The sequence below is a fragment of the Amblyraja radiata genome, chromosome 2 (genome assembly GCF_010909765.2).
Source record: "Amblyraja radiata isolate CabotCenter1 chromosome 2, sAmbRad1.1.pri, whole genome shotgun sequence".
NCBI classification, from domain to species: domain Eukaryota; kingdom Metazoa; phylum Chordata; class Chondrichthyes; order Rajiformes; family Rajidae; genus Amblyraja; species Amblyraja radiata.
This window is the reverse complement of record NC_045957.1, coordinates 131,018,698-131,040,727: the sequence shown is the minus strand read 5'-3', so window position 1 is coordinate 131,040,727 and position 22,030 is coordinate 131,018,698. Positions and strand designations below refer to the sequence as shown.

The window sequence follows — 22,030 nt, the reverse complement described above, 5'->3', positions numbered from 1 at the left end:
AGTACACAACCCTGTGGTGTGCCGGTGCTCAGGGTGATGGTGGAGGACAGGTACGGGCCCAGTCTCACTGCCTGCGGTCGCTCCGTGAGAAAGTTCAGGATCCAAGCGCATATCGGTGAGCTGAGGCCTAGCTGGTGGAGTTTGGTGGTGAGCTTGGTGCAGATGACCGTATTGAATGCAGAGCTATAGTCAATGAAGAGCATCCTCACATACGTGCCCTCGTGAATACCTCCGCCAGCTGTCCAGCACAGTCCTTTAATACTCTTCCCTGTACTCCATCCGGGCCTGCAGCCTTGCGTGGATTGATCCTACGCAGAGCGCACTGTACCTCCTGAGTGCTCAGTGTTAAGGCCTGTCCCTCCGCTATGGCCGGGGTTATTCCACACCTGGTGGTGTTGCCAGTATCGAACCGGGCAAAGAAGGTGTTTAGTTCGTTGGCCAGTGTGATATCACCGTGGGGGCAGGCGGGGCTGCTCTTGTAGTCAGTGATGTCCCTGACACCCTGCCACATGCTTCTGGTGTCCGCGGTATTAAAGTGATCTTCTACCCTTTGCCTGTGGATGACTTTGGCCTTTTTTATGCCTTTGTTCAGGTTCGACCTGGCCGCACTGTAAGCAGAAGTGTCCCTGGATTTAAAGGCGTTGTTGCGTGCCCTTAGCAGATCCTGAACCTCCTTGTTCATCCAGGGTTTCCGGTTTGGGAACATCTTTATTTGCTTGTCCACTGTGACAGTCTCCACACAGCAGTTGATGTAGGAGAGCACAGTGGATGTGTACAAGTCTACCTCTGTACCACTGGTAGCCTGTTGTGCAAACAGGTCCCAGTCGGTGCGATCAAAGCAGTCCTGGAGTTGTAGGGTGGCATCATCGGGCCATATTTAAGCATATTAACCTTATCACTAAGCAGGCCTCACACCAGTCTGTCGCGAATTAGTTCATCACACAGATTCCCAAAATGGCAGCGTGCAGCAATGTGTTTCAGACCACCAATTTTCTACAGGCTCACCTTGCTGTTGGTAATGAGCAAAAAACTTAGCACGTTCAAGTATGGAGTTGGCACAAAGGTCACACAGCTGTCGGAACTTAGTGAGTAGGACCGGAGGATCATCAATAGTTTCAGCAGGTACCACGATCTGGTTGTTGTGATCCAGAACTGCAGGCGCATAATCGAAACGCTCTGCATGCTTCATTGCTTCAGGGCCAGCGACGTTGAGTGGTATAGAGGCAAGCTCTTCTGGTGTAGCGTTGCGATGAGCAGCATGAATGTAATGATTGTAATTGCGCTCAAAAATACGCCAACGTTCAGCGATGTCAGAGTCAAAGATCAGGGGGTCTGGCCGGTGAAGTGAGCTGGCCATGGTAGCGCGAGTGAGTGGGTGAAAACAAAATACAGGGGATAAAATAAAACCCGATATACTTAAACACGGAGTGGGTTACGAACCACTTCGTGACACCATGTCAGGTGACCCAGTCAAACTCACAAACATGGTACAACAGTATTTATTGAAATACACTACAGCATGTTGCTTCAGCTGTGTAGCAGCGTAGACTGCCAGCACAAGTTGGGTTACGATAATATGAAGTGTTGTGGGCAGAGCTTCTAATAATAAAGCACTACATTGGTTAGTAAGTGAAGTAACCAATCTACAATGACCTTCCATTGCACTTTAACCCATTAGTCTCCCTCCTTCCCTGTTATTCTACCAATATTTGCACCCACGGTTACTCTAAGTATTCTGTCACTTTATCTCTGTTAGGCTCCCTATCATTTGCTGATATTGTCGTAGAATCATTGTCATATACCACAGAAACAGGCCATTTGGCCTTCCTTGTACCTAGTACCTTGCGAAGAGTCCACCAGGCACTATTCTGGAAGTTGGACAATTTATTAGATTTATCAAGCCAATTAACATACAAACCTGTACGTCTTTGGAGTGTGGGGGGAAACCGAATATCTTGGAGAAAACCCACGCAAAAAGACAGCGCCCGTAGTCGGGATCGAACCCGGGTCTCCGGTGCTGCATTTTGCTGTAAGGCAGCAACTCTACCGCTGTTCATCCACACCAACCAAGATGCCCGATCCAAGCTAGTCCCATTTTCCCAAGTTTGGCCCATACCTCTCCAAAATCTTTGTTATCCATGTACTTGTCGAAGCGCGTTTTAAATGCTGTTATGGTACCCGCAAATACATCATCTGGCAGCTTGTTCCATGTTCCATATACTCACCACCCTTTGAACAACAAAGTTGTCCTTCAGATTCCTATTAAATCTTGCCCCCTATCCCTTCCTCCCCCCCCCCCCCCCATCCCTTCCTCCCCCTCCCCTATCCCTTCCTCCCCCTCCCCTATCCCTTCCTCCCCCTCCCCTATCCCTTCCTCTCCCCTATCCCTTCCTCCCCCTCCCCTATCCCTTCCTCTTCCTCCCCTATCCCTTCCTCTCCTATCCCTTCCTCCCCCTCCCCTATCCCTATCCCTTCCTCCCCCTCCCCTATCCCTATCCCTTCCTCCCCCTCCCCCATCCCTTCCTCCCCCATCACTTCAAACCTATTCCCTCTTGTTCTTTATTCCCTTGGGTAAAACACTGTGCATTCACCCCTATCCATTCCCCTCATACTATTTATACATATCTGTAAGATCAGCGTTTGCCACTCTCCAATGGTGTTCCTAATACACGCTTGCAATTAATTGGTCTTTATTTCTCCGTCTGTGTGCGCTTTATTCTACCTGCATTGCCCCTCACACAGCAGCCACTTGCTCCTCAGGTCAGGGGTCAGGTCAGGCCCGGCCTTCACCGGAAGGGCAGTGTGTGGGGGGGAAGTGACGGTCCCTGGAGCCGGCTTCTGTTGTTAGCGACCGTCTCCATGGTAACGCGCACTCACCGTCTCCACCTTCCACCAACTGCACCTTCCACCGGCCCGCCATGGACGGCCTGCTCTCCGGCGAGTGCATCTACAACTTGCTGCCCCAGCCCGAGGAACCGCCTCGCCACCGGCTCAAGTGAGTGTCGGCCGTGGGGCTGGCGGGGAGGGGCGGCCCATGTGGGGGATGAGAGAGGTGGGAGATGGGGAGAGGGAGGAGAGGCAGAGGGGAGGAGAGGCGGAGGGGGTGATGGCGTGAGGAGGAGAGGCAGAGGGGGAGGGGGAGGGGTGGGAGATGGGGAGAGGGTGATGAGGGGAGGATGATGAGGAGGTGAGAGTGAAGGAGAGGGGGGGGAGACGGAGAGGGAGTATATGGAAGAATGAAGAGGAAGAAGGTGGGGAGGATGGAGAGAGAGAAAGGGGGGAATGGAGAGAGAGAAAGTGGGGGGAATGGAGAGAGAGAAAGTGGGGGGAATGGAGAGAGAGAAAGTGGGGGGAATGGAGAGGGAGAAGGTGGGGAGGATGGAGAGAGAGAAAGTGGGGAGGATGGAGAGAGAGAAGGTGGGGAGGATGGAGAGAGAAAAGGTGGGGAGGATGGAGAGAGAGAAGGTGGGGAGGATGGAGAGAGAGAAGGTGGGGAGGATGGAGAGAGAGAAGGTGGGGAGGATGGAGAGAGAGAAGGTGGGGAGGATGGAGAGAGAGAAGGTGGGGAGGATGGAGAGAGAGAAGGTGGGTAGGATGGAGAGAGAGAAGGTGGGGAGGATGGAGAGAGAGAAGGTGGGGGGAATGGAGAGAGAGAAAGTGGGGGTCCTGAGAGGGAGAAGGTGGGGGTGAGGGAGAAGTGGGGGAGGGGGGGGGGGGAGGGAGAAGTGGGGGAGGGGGTGGTGAGAGAGAAGGTGGGGGGCATAGAGGGAGAAGGTGGGGAGGATGGAGAGAGAGAAAGTGGGGAGGATGGAGAGAGAGAAAGTGGGGAGGATGGAGAGAGAGAAGGTGGGGGTCCTGAGAGGGAGAAGGTGGGGGAGAGGGAGAAGTGGGGGAGGGGGTGGGGGTGAGGGAGAAGCGGGAGAGGGGGTGGTGAGAGAGAAGGTGGGGGGCATAGAGGGAGAAGGTGTGGGGTGGAGAACAAGAAGATGCAACAGATGGAGAAGGTGGGGGAAAGAGAGAAGAGGAATGGAGAAGGGATGTTACAACATTTTGAGATGTTAAAAAATCAAGCCTGTAATTTATCCCATCAGATAAAGCATAAAAAGAAATTTAATTTGATACCTAATTCACTTTCATATCTTCAGTATTTAAAACGTTGTGGTCATTTTCATACTCGGAAATTAGCATCTTGTTTAGCAATGTTACAACATTTTGAGATTTTTTAAATCAAATCTTCAATTTATCCCATCAGATAAAGTATAAAAAGAACTTTAATTTGATACCTAATTCACTTTCATATCTTCAGTATTTAAAAAGTTGTGGTCATTTTCATACTCGGGAAATTAGCACCTTGTTCCCTATAGCTTTTCCATCAGCTGAACACAAAAGCTGTGGTGCAGGACAGTCACTTGACACAAAAGCCCATAACTTTCTTAAAAATTAAGATAACTGAATTACATTTTCAGTCATTATAGATCAAAGATTTCTGAAACAAATATGATACATCTTACTTGGATGACCTGAAATTAAAGTATATCATTAGTTAATTACCTAATTACGTAGCTAATTACAAAATTAACTGTTGTGACAGAAATAGTAATAAACACCCAGACTGCCTTGAAAATTCAAAAATGTGATATTCTCAAGATCAGAACTTTAATATTATTGTAACATTAAAACAAATAGTAAATACGCAACAAAAACATCATATTCATCAGGGTCATCAAATCAATTAAATTCATCTAAATTCAATTACTAGATCTAAACATCTATCCCATTCTAAAGAAAAGGCTAAAAATATTTTTTTTAATAGCCAAAGTATCCAAATAACAAACTGATCCCATTCACACAAGAATTCACAGTATATCACGATTTTTAAATCACACTTTGTCATGAATCTCTATGCTAAATCGAAGGAATTGAATGTTTAATTCCCATAAATTTTACTCTGTTGGTTTATAACACTGCAGCAGGCAAGGAGCCGTTTTGCACAGACATGTATTCAAAATCCACAATAATTCACTCTCAAGATAATCAAATTCATTATTTTTTGCACAATCATGTCATATGATCTAAATTATCTATATTTTGTGTAATTGTCTATCCATGATCAATATTTTCATACTAAATATCTGACTAAAAACTATGTACTGTGGAAGTTTTTAGTCAGATATTTAGTATGAAAATATTGATCATGGATAGACAATAACATAAAATGTAGATAATTTAGATGACTTATGACATGATAGTGCAAAAAATAATGAATTTGTTTATCTTGAGAGTGGATGTTTGTGGATTAAGACACAGAGATCAGATTGTGGCCGCTGCCATGGTTTTGCTCACACTCACAGCCGGCAGGCAAGACACGGCCGATACCGGGGCCTAAATAACATATTTCGCAACATCAGATTAAATTGAAATTACACCAAAAACTAGATAAGATGTTAACTAAACCCCCTCCAGTACATACCTTTTGTTTTGTCCTGAACTTGCGATCCGTGATTTTGAAGGCGTTGAAGGGGCCCGATTTTCATCCAGCGATTCAATAGTTAAACAACTTTTTTTTTTAAATATCGCGGACGGGATGACAGAACAAAATTTCCTCATGAGCTTGTTTTACGAGGAAATCCCATCCTGACAAGCGATAAAACCCTGCATTTTACTGCACTCCCCACCAACAGCCTCTTGAATCGCACGCACAGGCAGTGAGCAGATCAAGAGCGCCACTGATGGCAGGAATTTGGGGAGAGGGGGGTGGATAGGGTGGGTGTTAGAGGCAGATGGAGAGTGACAGAGGTAAAGGAGGGAGTGAGATAGAGAAACGTGATTTGGATATGAATGTAGGGGATGGAATTAGTATGTTTGCAGATGATCCAAAAGTTGGAGGTGGTGTTGATGCATTAGGGACAAATATTGATCAGTTGTTAAGATGTGCAGAACAATGGCAGATGAAGTTTAATTCTGATAATGAGGTGAGGTGATGCATTTTAGGACATACACACTGAATAATTAGGTTAGGGTTCGCTGAACACTTGCTCTCGGTCTGTCAAGGCTTGTTGGATCTAATGGATGACGACCATTTTGACTCCCCTTCCCATTCCCATATAAACATTTCTGTCCTTTTCCTCATCCATTGCCAGATTGAGGCCACACGCAAACTGGAGGATCAGTACCATATAATAACCATATAACCATATAACCATATAACAATTACAGCACGGAAACAGGCCATCTCAGTCCTTCTAGTCCGTGCCGAACACTTATTCTCCCCTAGTCCCATCTACCTGCACTCAGACCATAACCCTCCATTCCCTTCCCGTCCATATACCTATCCAATTTATTTTTAAATGATAAAATCGAACCTGCCTCCACCACTTCCACTGGAAGCTCATTCCACACAGCCACCACTCTCTGAGTAAAGAAATCACCCCTCATGTTACCCCTAAACTTCTGTCCCTTAATTCTCAAGTCATGTCCTCTTGTTTGAATCTTCCCTCCTCTCAATGGGAAAAGCTTACCCACGTCAACTCTGTCTATCCCTCTCATCATTATAAAGACCTCTATCAAGTCCCCTCTTAACCTTCTGCGCTCAATGTATGTCATATGTCCTCTTGGATACATACAACACAATGGTGTGAACACTGAATTCTCCAAATTTAGTTAACTAATGAACAATCTCTCCCCCGCCCACCTCTATTTTTCTTCCCCTGCCTCTTCTCTGTGCTCGACCTGGATGTGCATGTGCACCTATTTCTCCCACTATTCCATACCCCTTTCCCCTTCCCCAATCCTACATCTTGTCATCTGGTCTCACAATTTATGCATTTCTTCTCCATATCTTACTTGCTTTTGTCTCCTTCTCACCCCTGGCCTTTGTCCACCCATCTGCTATTAACCCCCCCCCCCCCCCCCCCCCCCCCCCCCCCCCCCCCCCCCCCCCCCTCATCTGCCTGCCTTTGTCCCACCCCACCTCTCTTCCAGCACTCTCCCCCCTACTACATCAATCTGAAGAAGGGATCCAACCTAAAACATTGGCATATGCATGTTCGCCAGAAAGGCTGCCTCACCCCCTGCGTTACACCAGCAATTTGTGTTGTGTTCAAAATTCCAGCATCTGCAGTTCCTTATATCTGCCTTGCAATAAGATTGGCCTTTGTTGGTCGGTTCTTTCAAAGGTCAAATTTACCCAGGGATACATACAGAAAGTTCTTGGATGTTGAAGTGAAGTTGTTTGAATAGTTAGTACACAATCTCAGCCAATGTTTTGTTCGCTAATAAGTTGACTATCCCCAATGATAAGTGAGTGAAGGGAATGAGCAAACATGAATAGAGACAAATGCAAAAAAGGGGGGAGAGGAGAGAAGGAGAGGAATCGATGGATGCTTGGATGACTAGAGATACAAGGGTACAGAGGTAAAACCTTAAAACCTAAATGCCATTCCAATCTTGTAATAGCCATTATGCCTGCTTATGTTGAAGTTCCTGAGAGGACCTCTAGTGCTCTATCCAGTCTTCGTATTGATTGCATTCTGAAGTGAAGTAGATGAAACATTCCACACATTTTTTCATAGCTTCGTTGGCATATTGCAGTTACTGCTTCACTGATCAGAGAAGGCATGTGCATCATATGCTTCTGAAATGTGGATGCAGAATGTGCTGGTGCAATCTGATCAGACTGCATCACTCCTTTGGAATCTAATTTTTTTCCGAAGACTTGTTCTCAGGAATGAATCCTGTTCCAGTTTTGGAGACACGCAAAAATTATTTCAGAACAATTGCCGCTTAGATTTCTGAAGCTATAATTAGTTAATAGCAACAAAAAACAGATAGGAATGTGAGAGCAGATTGGAAATGACTTGAAAATTTCTATTAAAAATATGTTTCGCCAGCATCTCAAATATTTTGTATTCCATTTATTGAATGTGTGTTACAGTCAAGGGCATTGTCTATTGCCCATCCCTAATTGCCCCAGAGCAGTTGATGCTGAGCTGCCACTTTGAATTACACCAGTTCTTGTGATAAAGGGAGGCCCTGAGTGGTGTTAAGTCAGGCGCTGCAGGTTTTTGATCTGACACTGCTACAAATTGGAAATGATTTCCAAGTCACGATGAAGTGTGACTTGGACGGGAACTGATATCTGATAGTGATGTCACACATTTATTGCCCGTCTCCAAAATGGTGTCTACTAAATGTTTGGAAGCTGCCATTGATAATGATTTAGTCAGTTGCGGCTTTGCATCTTGCCAATAGTACACTGCAGCCAGAGTGTATCGGTGGCGGATGAGGTGCTGGCAAACAGTCTGAAGAAGGGTCTCGACCCGAAATGGCACCCATTCCTTCTCTCCAGAGATGCTGCCTGTACTGCTGAGTTACTCCAGCTTTTTGTGTCTATCTTAGGTTTAAACCAGCATCTGCAGTTCCTTCCTACACAGACAACTTTCTCCTAAATGACACCAGATGCTGCATAAAGAGAATTAAAGTAACATAATATTCAAATACAATTTTATTCTCTGCACTGCATATGGAGGTTCATAATTTCAAGAAGATATCAGAATTTTTAGGTCTTACTGCATGTGAACTTCTTTGGAAAATAAGAAACATTTTATCCCAACATAATATCATATTCAAAAATATCTTGACTCAAAAATACTATGTTTTATTATTTTTTGAGGTATTATTCAAAACAACGGAAAATGGTACAAGAGGAGTTGGAGCGTAAGAAATCTTCTTACAAAACAATGGGTTTACCCAAGGTTGAGCCTCCTTGTCCAAGACATCATCTGTTGAAGCATTCCAAGGAACCAAAACTACCAGACAGTAAGCCTCTTTAAAATATAACAAAATATTCTATAATTTGGGAAGTGAAATATGGGTTTCATTAGCATGCTAAATGCATGCTTTTTTTTCCTTTTAAAGGTTAAATCATTTTGAAATGGGTTTCATTTTCTCTGTGCTCTGCTGAAATGTAAGCATCATGCTACAAGCCAACATGGTTTTATGTGCCTTCTATGAAGACAAACATATTTTTGAGGTGCTCAAAGAAATTAAGTTTCACCTGAAACCAGCATTGGATGAAGCAAATGATGTCCTGCATCCTGTTTTTGAAGGAAATGTCTATGGATATGGAGATACACTGGTTGACATATTCCAAAATTCTAACAGTTCATCACAATGAAAAGTTGTGAATAGGGAAAAAAAAGCTCTTGATCAATTAGCCTGACAACAATAGTTAACAATAGAAAATCCTGCAAATATATAATAACAAAATAGAGATGGGGGGCATTTCGAAAAGAATAATAAGACTGATCTCTGGTCCTAGACTCTCCCACTAGTGGAACCATCCTCTCCACATTCAATCTATTCAGGTCCTTCACTATTGGGTAAAAGTGTTAATGAACTCCAACGAGTACAGGCCTGGTGCCGACAAACAGCATACGTTAACCCAATCGTCCCCGGGATCATTCTTACAGTATAAACCTCCTCTGGACCCTCTCCAGTGGCAGCACATCGTTCTCAGATATGATGCCCAAAACTGCTCACAATACTCCAAATGCAGTCGAACCAGTGCGTTATAAAGCCTCAGCAATACATCCCTGTTTTTATACTTTAGTCCTCTTGAAATAAATGCTAACTGCATTTACCTTCCTTACCACTGATGCAACTGGCAAATCCTGCACCAGTACTCCTAAGTCACTTTGCACCTCTGATTTCTGATTCCTCGTCCCATTTAGAAAATAGACCTACTACCAAATTTTATTCCTACTACCAAAATGCATAACTCCACACTTTGCTACACTGTATTCCATCTGCCACTTCTTTGCCTACTCTCCCAACCTGTCCAACTCCTTCTGCAGAGTCCCTGCTTTCTCTATACCACCTGTCCCTCCATCTATCTTCATATCATCCACAAACTTGGCTACGAAGCCTTCCATCCCCTCATCCAAATTATCAATATACAACGTGAAGAGTAACGGCCCTAGCACCGACCCCTGAGGAACTAGTCACCAGCAGCCAACCAGAAAAGGCACCTTTATTCCCAGTTTTTGCCTTCTGCCAATCAGCCCACCTTCTATCCATGCTAGCATCTTCCCTCTAATACCATGGTCTCTCATCTTCTTTAGCAGCCTCACTTGTGGCCCCTTATGAAAATCCAGGTAAACAACATCCACTGACTCTCCTTTGTCTATTCTGCTATTTACTTCCTCAAAGAATTCCAACAGAATACAGGATTTCTTTAATGAGATGCTATTGTTATTAACCAAAATTAGAGCTCAAAGCTTTGGGATAATACTTTTTAGTATTGGCTGAGCATTGATTGTGAGAACAAATGTGGATAATAGAAATGATTTTTGAGTTGAGAGGCTATGACCAGGGGATGCTGGATGTATCAATGACAGATAGCCCACTATATCAATTAATTGGATGATAGGATGCTAAGTATAATATAAATCTTTTTATTGTTAATTCAAAGCTAGGTTGTAGTGTGGAATGTGAGGAGCATGTAAAGAGCTTTGGAACATGTAGAGAAACTACACAAAGTGAATGAACATGGAAAAAGTAATATAATGGACGACACATGGCACAATGGGCTAAGTGTTCGGCTGGCAACCGGAAGGTAGCTGGTTCGAATTCCGCTTGGAGTGCATACTGTCGTTGTGTCCTTGGGCAAGACACTTCACCCACCTTTGCCTGTGTGTGTCCTTGGGCAAGACACTTCACCCACCTTTGCCTGTGTGTGTGAATGTAATTATGTGAAGCACTTTGGGGTCAATGCAAGTTGACTAAAAATGTGCTATATAAATAAATGTATTTAATTTATTTATTTATTTAATGTTGAAATTTGTGAAGTCATTGACCTTGATTTTTTTTTTAAAGAGTGATATTTTTTGTTAAATGCTGAGTGATTAATGTATTTCAATGTTCAGTGGGCCTGGGTGTCCTGGTAGACAAATCACTGAAAGTTAATGTGTAGGCACTACAAGCAATTGCAAAGGAAGGTGATACATTGCAAGAGACTGAGTGTAAGAGTAAAGATTAATTATTCTTATTAGAAACATAGAAACATAGAAATTAGGTGCAGGAGTAGGCCATTCGGCCCTTCGAGCCTGCACCGCCATTCAATATGATCATGGCTGATCATCCAACTCAGTATCCCGTACCTGCCTTCTCTCCATACCCTCTGACCCCCTTAGCCACAAGGGCCACATCTAACTCCCTCTTAAATATAGCCAATGAACTGGCCTCGACTACCCTCTGTGGCAGGGAGTTCCAGAGATTCACCACTCTCTGTGTGAAAAAAGTTCTTCTCATCTCGGTTTTAAAGGATTTCCCCCTTATCCTTAAGCTGTGACCCCTTGTCCTGGACTTCCCCAACATCGGGAGCAATCTTCCTGCATCTAGCCTGTCCAACCCCTTAAGAATTTTGTAAGTTTCTATAAGATCCCCTCTCAATCTCCTAAATTCTACAGAGTATAAACCAAGTCTATCCAGTCTTTCTTCATAAGACAGTCCTGACATCCCAGGAATCAGTCTGGTGAACCTTCTCTGCACTCCCTCTATGGCAATAATGTCCTTCCTCAGATTTGGAGACCAAAACTGTACGCAATACTCCAGGTGTGGTCTCACCAAGACCCTGTACAACTGCAGTAGAACCTCCCTGCTCCTATACTCAAATCCTTTTGCTATGAAAGCTAACATACCATTTGCTTTCTTCACTGCCTGCTGCACCTGCATGCCCACTTTCAATGACTGGTGTACCATGACACCCAGGTCTCGCTGCATCTCCCCTTTTCCTAGTCGGCCACCATTTAGATAATAGTCTGCTTTCCTGTTTTTGCCACCAAAATGGATAACCTCACATTTATCCACATTATACTGCATCTGACAAACATTTGCCCACTCACCCAGCCTATCCAAGTCACCTTGCAGTCTCCTAGCATCCTCCTCACAGCTAACACTGCCCCCCAGCTTAGTGTCATCCGCAAACTTGGAGATATTGCCTTCAATTCCCTCATCCAGATCATTAATATATATTGTAAATAGCTGGGGTCCCAGCACTGAGCCTTGCGGTACCCCACTAGTCACTGCCTGCCATTGTGAAAAGGACCCGTTTACTCCTACTCTTTGCTTCCTGTTTGCCAGCCAGTTCTCTATCCACATCAATTCTGAACCCCCAATGCCGTGTGCTTTAAGTTTGTAAACTAATCTCTTATGTGGGACCTTGTCGAAAGCCTTCTGGAAGTCCAGATACACCACATCCACTGGTTCTCCCCTATCCACGCTACTAGTTACATCCTCGAAAAATTCTATAAGATTCGTCAGACATGATTTGCCTTTTGTAAATCCATGCTGACTTTGTCCAATGATTTCACCACTTTCCAAATGTGCTGCTATCCCATCTTTAATAACTGACTATAGCAGTTTCCCCACTACCGATGTTAGACTAACTGGTCTGTAATTCCCCGTTTTCTCTCTCCCTCCCTTCTTAAAAAGTGGGGTTACGTTTGCTACCCGCCAATCCTCAGGAACTACTCCAGAATCTAAAGAGTTTTGAAAGATTATTACTAATGCATCCACTATTTCTGGAGCTACTTCCTTAAGTACTCTGGGATGCAGCCTATCTGGCCCTGGGGATTTATCGGCCTTTAATCCATTCAATTTACCCAACACCACTTCCCGGCTAACCTGGATTTCACTCAATTCCTCCAACTCCTTTGACCCGCGGTCCCCTGCTATTTCCGGCAGATTATTTATGTCTTCCTTAGTGAAGACGGAACCAAAGTAGTTATTCAATTGGTCCGCCATATCCTTGTTCCCCATGATCAACTCACCCGTTTCTGACTGCAAGGGACCTACATTTGTTTTAACTAATCTCTTTCTTTTCACATATCTATAAAAACTTTTGCAGTCAGTTTTTATGTTCCCTGCCAGTTTTCTTTCATAATCTATTTTTCCTTTCCTAATTAAGCCCTTTGTCCTCCTCTGCTGGTCTCTGAATTTCTCCCAGTCCTCCGGTATGCTGCTTTTTCTGGCTAATTTGTACGCATCATCCTTCGCTTTGATACTATCCCTGATTTCCCTTGTTATCCACGGATGCACTACCTTCCCTGATTTATTCTTTTGCCAAACTGGGATGAACAATTTTTGTAGTTCATCCATGCAGTCTTTAAATGTCTTCCATTGCATATCCACCGTCAACCCTTTTAGAATTAATTGCCAGTCAATCTTGGCCAATTCACGTCTCATACCCTCAAAGTTACCTTTCTTTAAGTTCAGAACCATTGTTTCTGAATTAACAATGTCACTCTCCATCCTAATGAAGAACTCAACCATATTATGGTCACTCTTGCCCAAGGGGGCACGTACAACAAGACTGCTAACTAACCCTTCCTCATTACTCAATACCCAGTCTAAAATAGCCTGCTCTCTCGTTGGTTCCTCTACATGTTGATTTAGATAACTATCCCGCATACATTCCAAAAAATCCTCTTCCTCAGCACCCCTGCCAATTTGATTCACCCAATCTATATGTAGATTGAAGTCACCCATTATAACGGTTTTGCCTTTGTCGCACGCATTTCTAATTTCCTGTTTGATACCATCTCCAACTTCACTACTACTGTTAGGTGGCCTGTACACAACACCCACCAGCGTTTTCTGCCCCTTAGTGTTTCACAGCTCTACCCATACCGATTCCACATCCTGCAAACTAATGTCCTTCCTTTCCATTGCGTTAATCTCCTCTCTAATCAGCAACGCTACCCCACCTCCTTTTCCTTTCTCTCTATCCCTCCTGAATATTGAATATCCCTGGATGTTCAGCTCCCAGCCTTGGTCACCCTGGAGCCATGTCTCCGTGATCCCAACTATATCATAGTCATTAATAGCTATCTGCACATTCAACTCATCCACCTTATTACGAATGCTCCTTGCATTGAGACACAAAGCCTTCAGGCTTGTTTTTACAACACTCTTACCCCTTATACAATTTTGTTGAAAAGTGCCCCTTTTTGATTTTTGCCCTGGATTTTCCGGCCTGCCACTTTTACTTTTCACCTTGCTACCTATTGCTGCTACCCTCATTTTACACCCCTCTGTCTCTACGCTCACACATTTAAGAAACCCTTTCCCTTTAACTCCATCCTCCACTAGCCCATTCGACACCCCACCCCCCTTATTCAGTTTAAAACCACCCGTGTAGCAGTGGCAAACCTGCCTGCCAGAATGCTGGTCCCACACCTGTTAAGATGCAATCCGTCCCTTTTGTACAGTCCCCCCTTACCCCAAAACAGATCCCAGTGATCTAAGAATCTAAATCTAAATTTTATTATACCAAACTCTAATGAGATCTCGACTTGAAGAATGTGTACAGATCTGTTCTCCATACCTAAGAAAGGATATGTCTGCAAACAATTGACCATATAGTCTGACATCAATAGAAGGAAAGGAAGGCAATAAAGGCTCACTAGGCAGGTTGTCATGAGAATCGGTGGGGTAGGCTTAATTCAGTTTAGTTTAGAGATACAGTGTGGAAACAGGCCCTTCGGCCCATCGAGTTTGCACTGACCAGCAATCCCTGCACATGAACACTATCCAACACACACTAGGGACAGTTTTCACTTATACCAAGTTAATTAGACTACAAATCTGTATGTCTTTGGAGTGTGGGAGGAAACCGAAGATCTTGGAGAAAACCCACACAATTACGGGGAGAACATACAAACTCTGTCCAGACAGCACCCATAGTCGGGATTGAACCCGGGTCTCTGGTACTTTAAGCGCTGTAAGGCAGCAACACTACCACTGCGCCACTGTGACGCCCACTTTCGCAACGTTTAAGAAGCAATTAGACAGTGGAACAAGTGTTAATTTACCTTTTGTTTGGGGTTTCTAGAATTGGGGCTTATTTCAAACTAAGAACCCAGGGAGAGTTTAGAAGAACTTTCTTTACACAAATAGTAGTGAATCTTTAGAAATGCGACAAACTGGCACACCTGGTAGAGCTGCTGCCTTACAGTACGTGAGACCAAGGTTCAATCCCCACCTGGGGTGCTGTCTGTGTGGAGTTTTCACATTCTCCCTGTGACTGCATGGGTTTCCTCCAGGTGTTCCAGATTCTTCTCTCATCCCGTGCGGGTTTATAGGTTAATTGGCCACTGTTGAAATTGTTCCTAGTGTGGAGGGACTGGATGAGAAAGTACGATAACATTAGAACATTAGAATGATTGATCGACAGTCGGCGTGTACGGTGGGCCGAAGGACCAATTACTATGCTGTATATCTCTAAACTAATTTGCAACCTCAGGGGAGCGTATTGGTTCAGTCGCTAATACATTAATAATTTAAAAATTATGCATTTTGGGATAGCCAATTGCCCCTTAATTCCCAGTAATTCGAACCACTTACAGTAAATTTCTGTAGTTCAAACACTTGTCCATCTCCATCAAAATATATTTTATAACCATACCACCATAGCTGTATGGAATAGAACTTTTCATATACATCAACAGTGCAGGAAGCAATCCTTTTTCGCACTCTCTTCAATGCAAATATTAAATTAAAGAATTGCTCACATTTTGAGATCACCGCTGTACACAATACTCTGGGTGAAGCCTCACCAGTGCACTGTATTGTATTGAAACTTCCCTACTATTATACTCTACACCCCTTGAAATAAAGATCTACATTTCATTTATCTTCCTCATTACTTGTACCTGCAGGCTAACTTTCTGTTTCATATACAAATCCCTTGTACTGCAATATTTAGCAGCCATTTACATTTTGCTATTTTATTCTTCCTTCCGAAGTGAAACCTCTCACTTTCCTACATACAGTGTGGAAACGGGCCCTTCGATCCAGTCAACCATGCTGACCAAGTTCCCATACCCAGCTTGTCCCACTTGCTTGTGCAGGTCCATATCCTCCAAACATTTCCTATCCATGTATCTGTCCGAGTGGCTTTTAAATTCCTGATTGTACCCACCTCTACCACTAAACTAGATTTGCAGGGGGGGGGGGGGGGGGGCACGATCCATTGCAGGTCTGAGGCAGGTGAGAGGTTGGAAGTCAGTATGGAAGGTGATGAAAGAAAGTTCAATGGACAGAATAAGCAGGAGCACAGCAGGAAGCGAGAAGGACTGATGGATTGAATTGCATTTATTTAAATGTGAGAAGCCTGATGAGTAAGTCAGATGAGCTCAGGGCATGGATAGGTATGTGCGACTGGGACGTTGTAACTGCTATGGAAACCTGGCTGAGAGAGGGACAGAACTGGGGGCTTAATGTTCCAGGGTACAGGTGCTACAAGACAGATAGAGGTGGGGGTAGTAGAGGAGAGGGTGTTTAGCTTAGTGAAGTTTAGAGATACAGTGCAGGAACAGGCCCTTCGGCTCATCGAGTCCATGCCATCCAGTGATCACCCTATACACTAGCGCACACTGCACACTAAGGACAATTTACAATTTTTTACGAAAGCCAATTAACCTACAAACCTGTAAGTCTTTGGAATATGGGAAGAAACCAGAACTCCCGGAGAAACCCCCTGCGGGCACAGGAAGAACATACAAATTCTGTAAAGGCAGCACCCATAGTCAGGATTGAACCGGGTCTCTGATGGTGTAAGGCAGCAACTCTACCGTTGCGCCCTGTGTTGCTTTATTGATGAAGGAGAAAGTCAGGGAAGTAGTCTGAGATTACATTACTGATGGTTCATCCAGTGAGGCTAGATGGGTGGAGCTAAAAAATAAAAAGGGGATGATCACCTTATTTGGGAGTAGACCCCCAAATAGTCAACAAGAATTAGAACAACAAATATGATTTGGAAATATTGGTGCTGAGCTATGTGTTGTAGCATTTATCTTGGTTTGCTTCAGGTCAGTCAGTATGATAAGTTTTGACATATGATTGAAATTCCACATTTCAGAGTTAAGGCTGCACAGTGTTACAGGAGACTGGGACGATTTCTCTCCACATTAAATGCAGCATCAACTGAAAAGACGTATCTTCACCATGTTTTGTGCATAGCCTTTGTGACTGTGATTCCTTGATGCATATCAACAGATTATAGGGTTATTATATTAATGAGAAGAACATTCAGCCATTCTTAGTGACTTATTCCAATAGAATAGATTATGGCAGATATCTAACTACTAACAGTTTTAGTTTCATTGGTGGAATCAAAGTTTCTATGGTAGAAATATTAATCTTACTGTTCCAGGAGAGAGGGACCTTTTATTGGGTCCCAATTAACGCTATAGAACAGACTGAAAACAAATTATCTTATCAATATTCACTTTACTTACCACAAGCTTGGGTGCGACCCTGAAATGTCAAAGATGCAATATTGTACTCCAAATTCAGCAGGGCTTGCAGAGAATTGAATGTGTAATCAAATATTTAGTGCATGTTAATTCAGTAGATAGAAAATTGCAGGTATGATGCCTGCATCGTGAGACCTGTTAGGGATGTAAGAATATGGAAGAGGTCCGTATTTTGCATGGATATCAGTTGTCAATCAGGTGCTGGATGGGAGAACCTGTTATTTCATTCTGCGATGTTGCAGAATGGGGATGATCTCAAGTATGTCGCAGAACAATGGAGAATTCTTCAGTTTAAAATATTTCAAGAATGTAATATGTTTCAATCCACAGGGGAACCTTACAAAGTCCCTGTAGATGGAATAATATCCTCTATTCCAACTGACAAGCCACTCATGGGACTCCACACAAAGAAGAATTTTGTTGAATCCAATATTGCTGAAGTCAAGATGTCAGTCCCCAAGAAGCCTGTGCCCATCTATGTTGATACCAAAAGAGGAAATAGAAACTTATTGGAACCATCAGGGCTTCTTCCGACCCTCCTGCACAGAAAGGTAGAAACCAGCATTTAATGGATTGCATTCATGGACTGGAGAGAATATGTGGGGGATTTCTGCTTTAAACTTATCAAACCAATGTTTTATCAGCTTTACCATATACAAGAAATGAAAATTCTTCTAATTATTCAATATCCCATACATCCAAAATCATGTATCATGATATATCTCCCTTATCCTTTTGGTTGCATTTGGGGAAGAAGCATGTGAAAAAGCCACACTATATTAAATCATATTAAGCATTGCAGAGATTTCATCTCTGTAACTTTAATGTATATAAAATTTAGCTTGTTATTTGTATTCATTATTATTGGTTAGAGCTTCACGTTCCTTTAATATTACCAACGATCTATTGTCGACCAACCATATTGATGCGACAGCCAAGAAGGCACAACCTATGATTCTACTTCCTCAAGTGACTGAGGAAATTTACCATGTCTCCAATGACTCTTACAAACATCTACACTTGGATAGCATACTGTCAGGTTGCATTACAACTTGGTTTGGGAACAGCTCCGCCCAAAAGCACGAAAAATCGCAGAGAGTTGTAGATGTAGCCCAGTTGTAGATGTAGCCTAGATGTAGCCCAGTTCATCTCACACACCAGACTGCCCCATCACTGAATCCATCTACACTTAATGCTGCCTCAGAAAAACAGCCAACATAATCAAAGACTTGTCCCACCCCGGTCATTCCACCTTCTCCTTCCTTCCATTGGGCAAAAGATATAGATGCTTCAAAGCACACACCACCAGAATTGGAAACAGCTTATTCCCATCTGTTATCAGGCTACTGAATGGTCCTTCCATTCAATTCATCTCAACCTCATTGCAGATATTGGACTTTGTCAATGGAATAGATGTGTTACAATGCTGAGAATCATGTTCTGCACTGTATCTTCTTTGCTCTATGTATTGTACTTCTATTTGACGTGATTGTATTTATGTATAGTCTTGACTGATCTGATTGGATAGCATGCAAAACAATGCTTATCACTGCACCACGGTACATGTAACAATAATAAACTTAAGCCTTGTTACATGTACCAAGATACATTAAAAAGCTTTGTTTTACGTGTTACCCAAGCAAATTGTACCATTCATATGTACATTAGGTAGCACAAAAGAGAAAACAGAGTGGAGAATATAATGTGTAAGAAGGAACTGCAGATGCTTTTTAAACCGAAGATTGACACAAAAAGCTGGAGTAACTCAGCGGGACAGGAAGCATCTCTGGAGAGAATGAATGGATGATGTTTCGGGTGTATATAATCATGAGGGGAATAGATAGGGTGAATGCATTGAACCTTTTTCCCAGGGTAGGAGAATCAGAGCACGTTTAAGGTGAGAGGGGAAAGATTCTGAAGAAGGGTCTCGACTCGAAACATCTCCCGTTCCTTCTCTTCAGAGATGCTGCCTGTCCCGCTGAGTTACTCCAGCTTTTTGGGTAGAATATAGTGTCACAGCTACAGAGAAAGTGCAGGTAAGAATAGCAATGAGACTGTGTGCTGACATATGCTTTCACTATATATTAGACAAGTTTAGTAAAGTGCATTATCATCATTGTGCAGCAAGAAATGCTGTAAGAAAATGATCCAATTGGGGAATTTTTATTTAATACATAACCCTAATTTAATCCTCAAAGCTTCCAGTAAATATCACACATATCATCGAGTCATAGTCACACAACTCAGAAACAGATCCTTTGGCCCAACTCGTCCATGGCGACCAACATATCCCATCTAAGCTAGTCCTATTTGCCCACATTTGACCCATATCCCTCTAAATCTTTCCTATCCATTTACCTGTTCAAATGTCCTTTAAATGCCGTGACTGTACCTGCCTTAACTACTTCCTCTGGCAGCTAGATCCGTATACCCATCACTGTCTGTCTGTAAACATTGCCCCTCAGGTTCCATTTAAATCTTTCCCCTCTCACCTTAAACGTGCTCTGCAGTTCTTGATTCTCCTACCCTGGGAAAAAGACTCTATGCATTCACCCTATCTATTTCCCTTATGATTTTATACACGATTATAAGACCACTCCTCAGTCTCCTGCAATTCAAGGGACAGCAGGTCTTTGAGTCCTGGCAACATCCTCGTAAATCTTCTATAGTAGGGTGACCAAAACTGAAAACGATACTCCAAGTGCAGCCTCATCAATGGCGTGTGTAATATTGACAGAGAAGAGCTTATGAATATGTATTAAGCATCATAGGTACTTACAACCAGTCATAAAACATTAATATTTTAGGCTAATTTACATTTTTAAATAATTCTAGTCATGAGACTTTGATAAAATAGTATATATTATTTATTTTGTCAGCTGACTGAATTAATTGTATGACCTATAACCAGCACATTTGCAAATCTTCATTACAGCATTACAAATTACTTTCCATAGTTATTAAATATGTACAACTTTGCTGTAGATATTTAAAGAGGGCTTTTGTAAATCTCTGCACTAGGGCACATCTGCTAGCCTGCCCTGCAGGTTCAGATTATTTAAGTCACATAGATGTCCCCAGCACAGGCTTGCGCCCTTTTTGATCTTGCCTCTGAAAATCAAATCAGAGATTCAATTTAGGTAGACATAACAAAAAGCAAGGAAAAGAATCTCTTGGTGAGAATAATCCATATACCCACTAATAAAGCCATCATTATACCACAGAGAATAAGTTCAGAGATGATTCATGCTTCCAAGAAAAGAAATGCATTATTCATGAATAATTTTAATCGTCCTATAAATTAGACAAATTCAATTGGCAATGGTAGTCTTGAGGACAAGCCAATTGTATATTTTCAGGACAATTTCTTAGAACAATACCTTGTGGAACCAAACAGGAAACACTATTTTAAATCTGGTCATGTGTAGTGAGATATTATCTCACGGTAAAAGATCCTCAGAGGAAGAGCAACCATGGCAATATAATATTTAGTATTCAGCCTCAATATGAGACACTGTGATCTGAAGGTAATGCCTTAAAGTTAAAGAAAGTTAATTATAATGGTACAAAAGCAGAGCTGGTTAAAGTGTGCAAGGAAAACTGATTAAAAGTCAAGGCAATGGATAAGCAGTGGTATACATTTAAGAAGATAGTCAGCAAAGATGTATTCCATTGATCATTAAAAACTTTAAGAAGGATGGTCCATTAAAGCTAACTGTAAAAATTAAGCATGGTATTAAATGGAATGAGAATAATGCTATGAATATGAATGTTAAGGCAGAAGATTGGGAAAGTTTTAGAAAATAATAAAGGATGGCTAAAAATATGACAAGTAGAACATGACGGTAAATTAAGTAAATAGAATAATGGACATCCAAGGCATTCAGATTGTTATTCTGCAACAGTAAGGACTATTCTACAAACTCTACTTGGTGTCTACATATTCCATATATGAGTTTAGGGCCAGGACTCATGGTGGGTGAGGACAGCACAGTGCGCAGTAGTAGAGTTACTGCCTTACAGCGCCAAAGACCCAGGTTTGATCCTGACTACGGGTGCTATCTGTACAGAGTTTGTACATTCTCCCTGTGAATAGCGTGGGTTTTCTCCAGATGCTCTGGTTTCTTCCCACATTCCAAAGAAGTGCAGGTTTATAGGTTAATTGGCTTCTGTAAATTGTCCCTAATATGTAGGTCAGAACTAGTGTATAGGTGATCATTGGTTGGTACGTACTCGGTGGGCCAAAGGGCCTGTTTCCATGCTGTATGTCTAAGATCTAGGCTTGGGGATGGGAGGTGAGGGTACAAACGAAAGAAAATGAGTGGGGTTACTGCGAGGTTTGGGAGATAATGGGGGAAACCAGAGGGAATAAAAGGAAAGGGACTCTGGAATGGGAAATGAGTGCACAATGGAGAGAAAAGGCGCAGGGTAACGGGGGGGTCTTTCCATTAAACTGTCTGAAGAAGAATTCTGACCCGAAACATCGCCTGTCCATTCCTTCCACAGATGCTGCCTGACTCGCTGAATTATTCCAATACTTTGTGTTTTACGCAAGATTTCAGCATCTACTGGTTTATTGTTTCTCCCACAGCTTGCATATGTTTATATACTGTCGGCGTGCAAAAGTCAATCCCAGAGCATCCTGAAGTAAAGTGAACTATTGCATTATGGAATGTTTAAATTAATTTTTTATACATAAAGCCTTTATATAA

At 42.8% G+C, this 22,030-nt stretch overlaps 1 protein-coding gene across 1 annotated transcript in view; it reads left to right on the top strand.

Moving 5' to 3' along the window:
• The first annotated feature begins 2,837 nt into the window (after positions 1-2,837).
• enkur (enkurin, TRPC channel interacting protein) overlaps positions 2,838-22,030 on the top strand; it is a 40,426-nt gene continuing 21,233 nt past the window's right edge. The window contains exons 1-3 of the mRNA XM_033015847.1: positions 2,838-2,995; positions 8,672-8,817; positions 17,649-17,869. Of these exons, the coding sequence (XP_032871738.1) occupies positions 2,919-2,995; positions 8,672-8,817; positions 17,649-17,869 (444 nt within the window). The 5' untranslated portion in view covers positions 2,838-2,918. The remainder of the gene's footprint in view (positions 2,996-8,671; positions 8,818-17,648; positions 17,870-22,030) is intronic.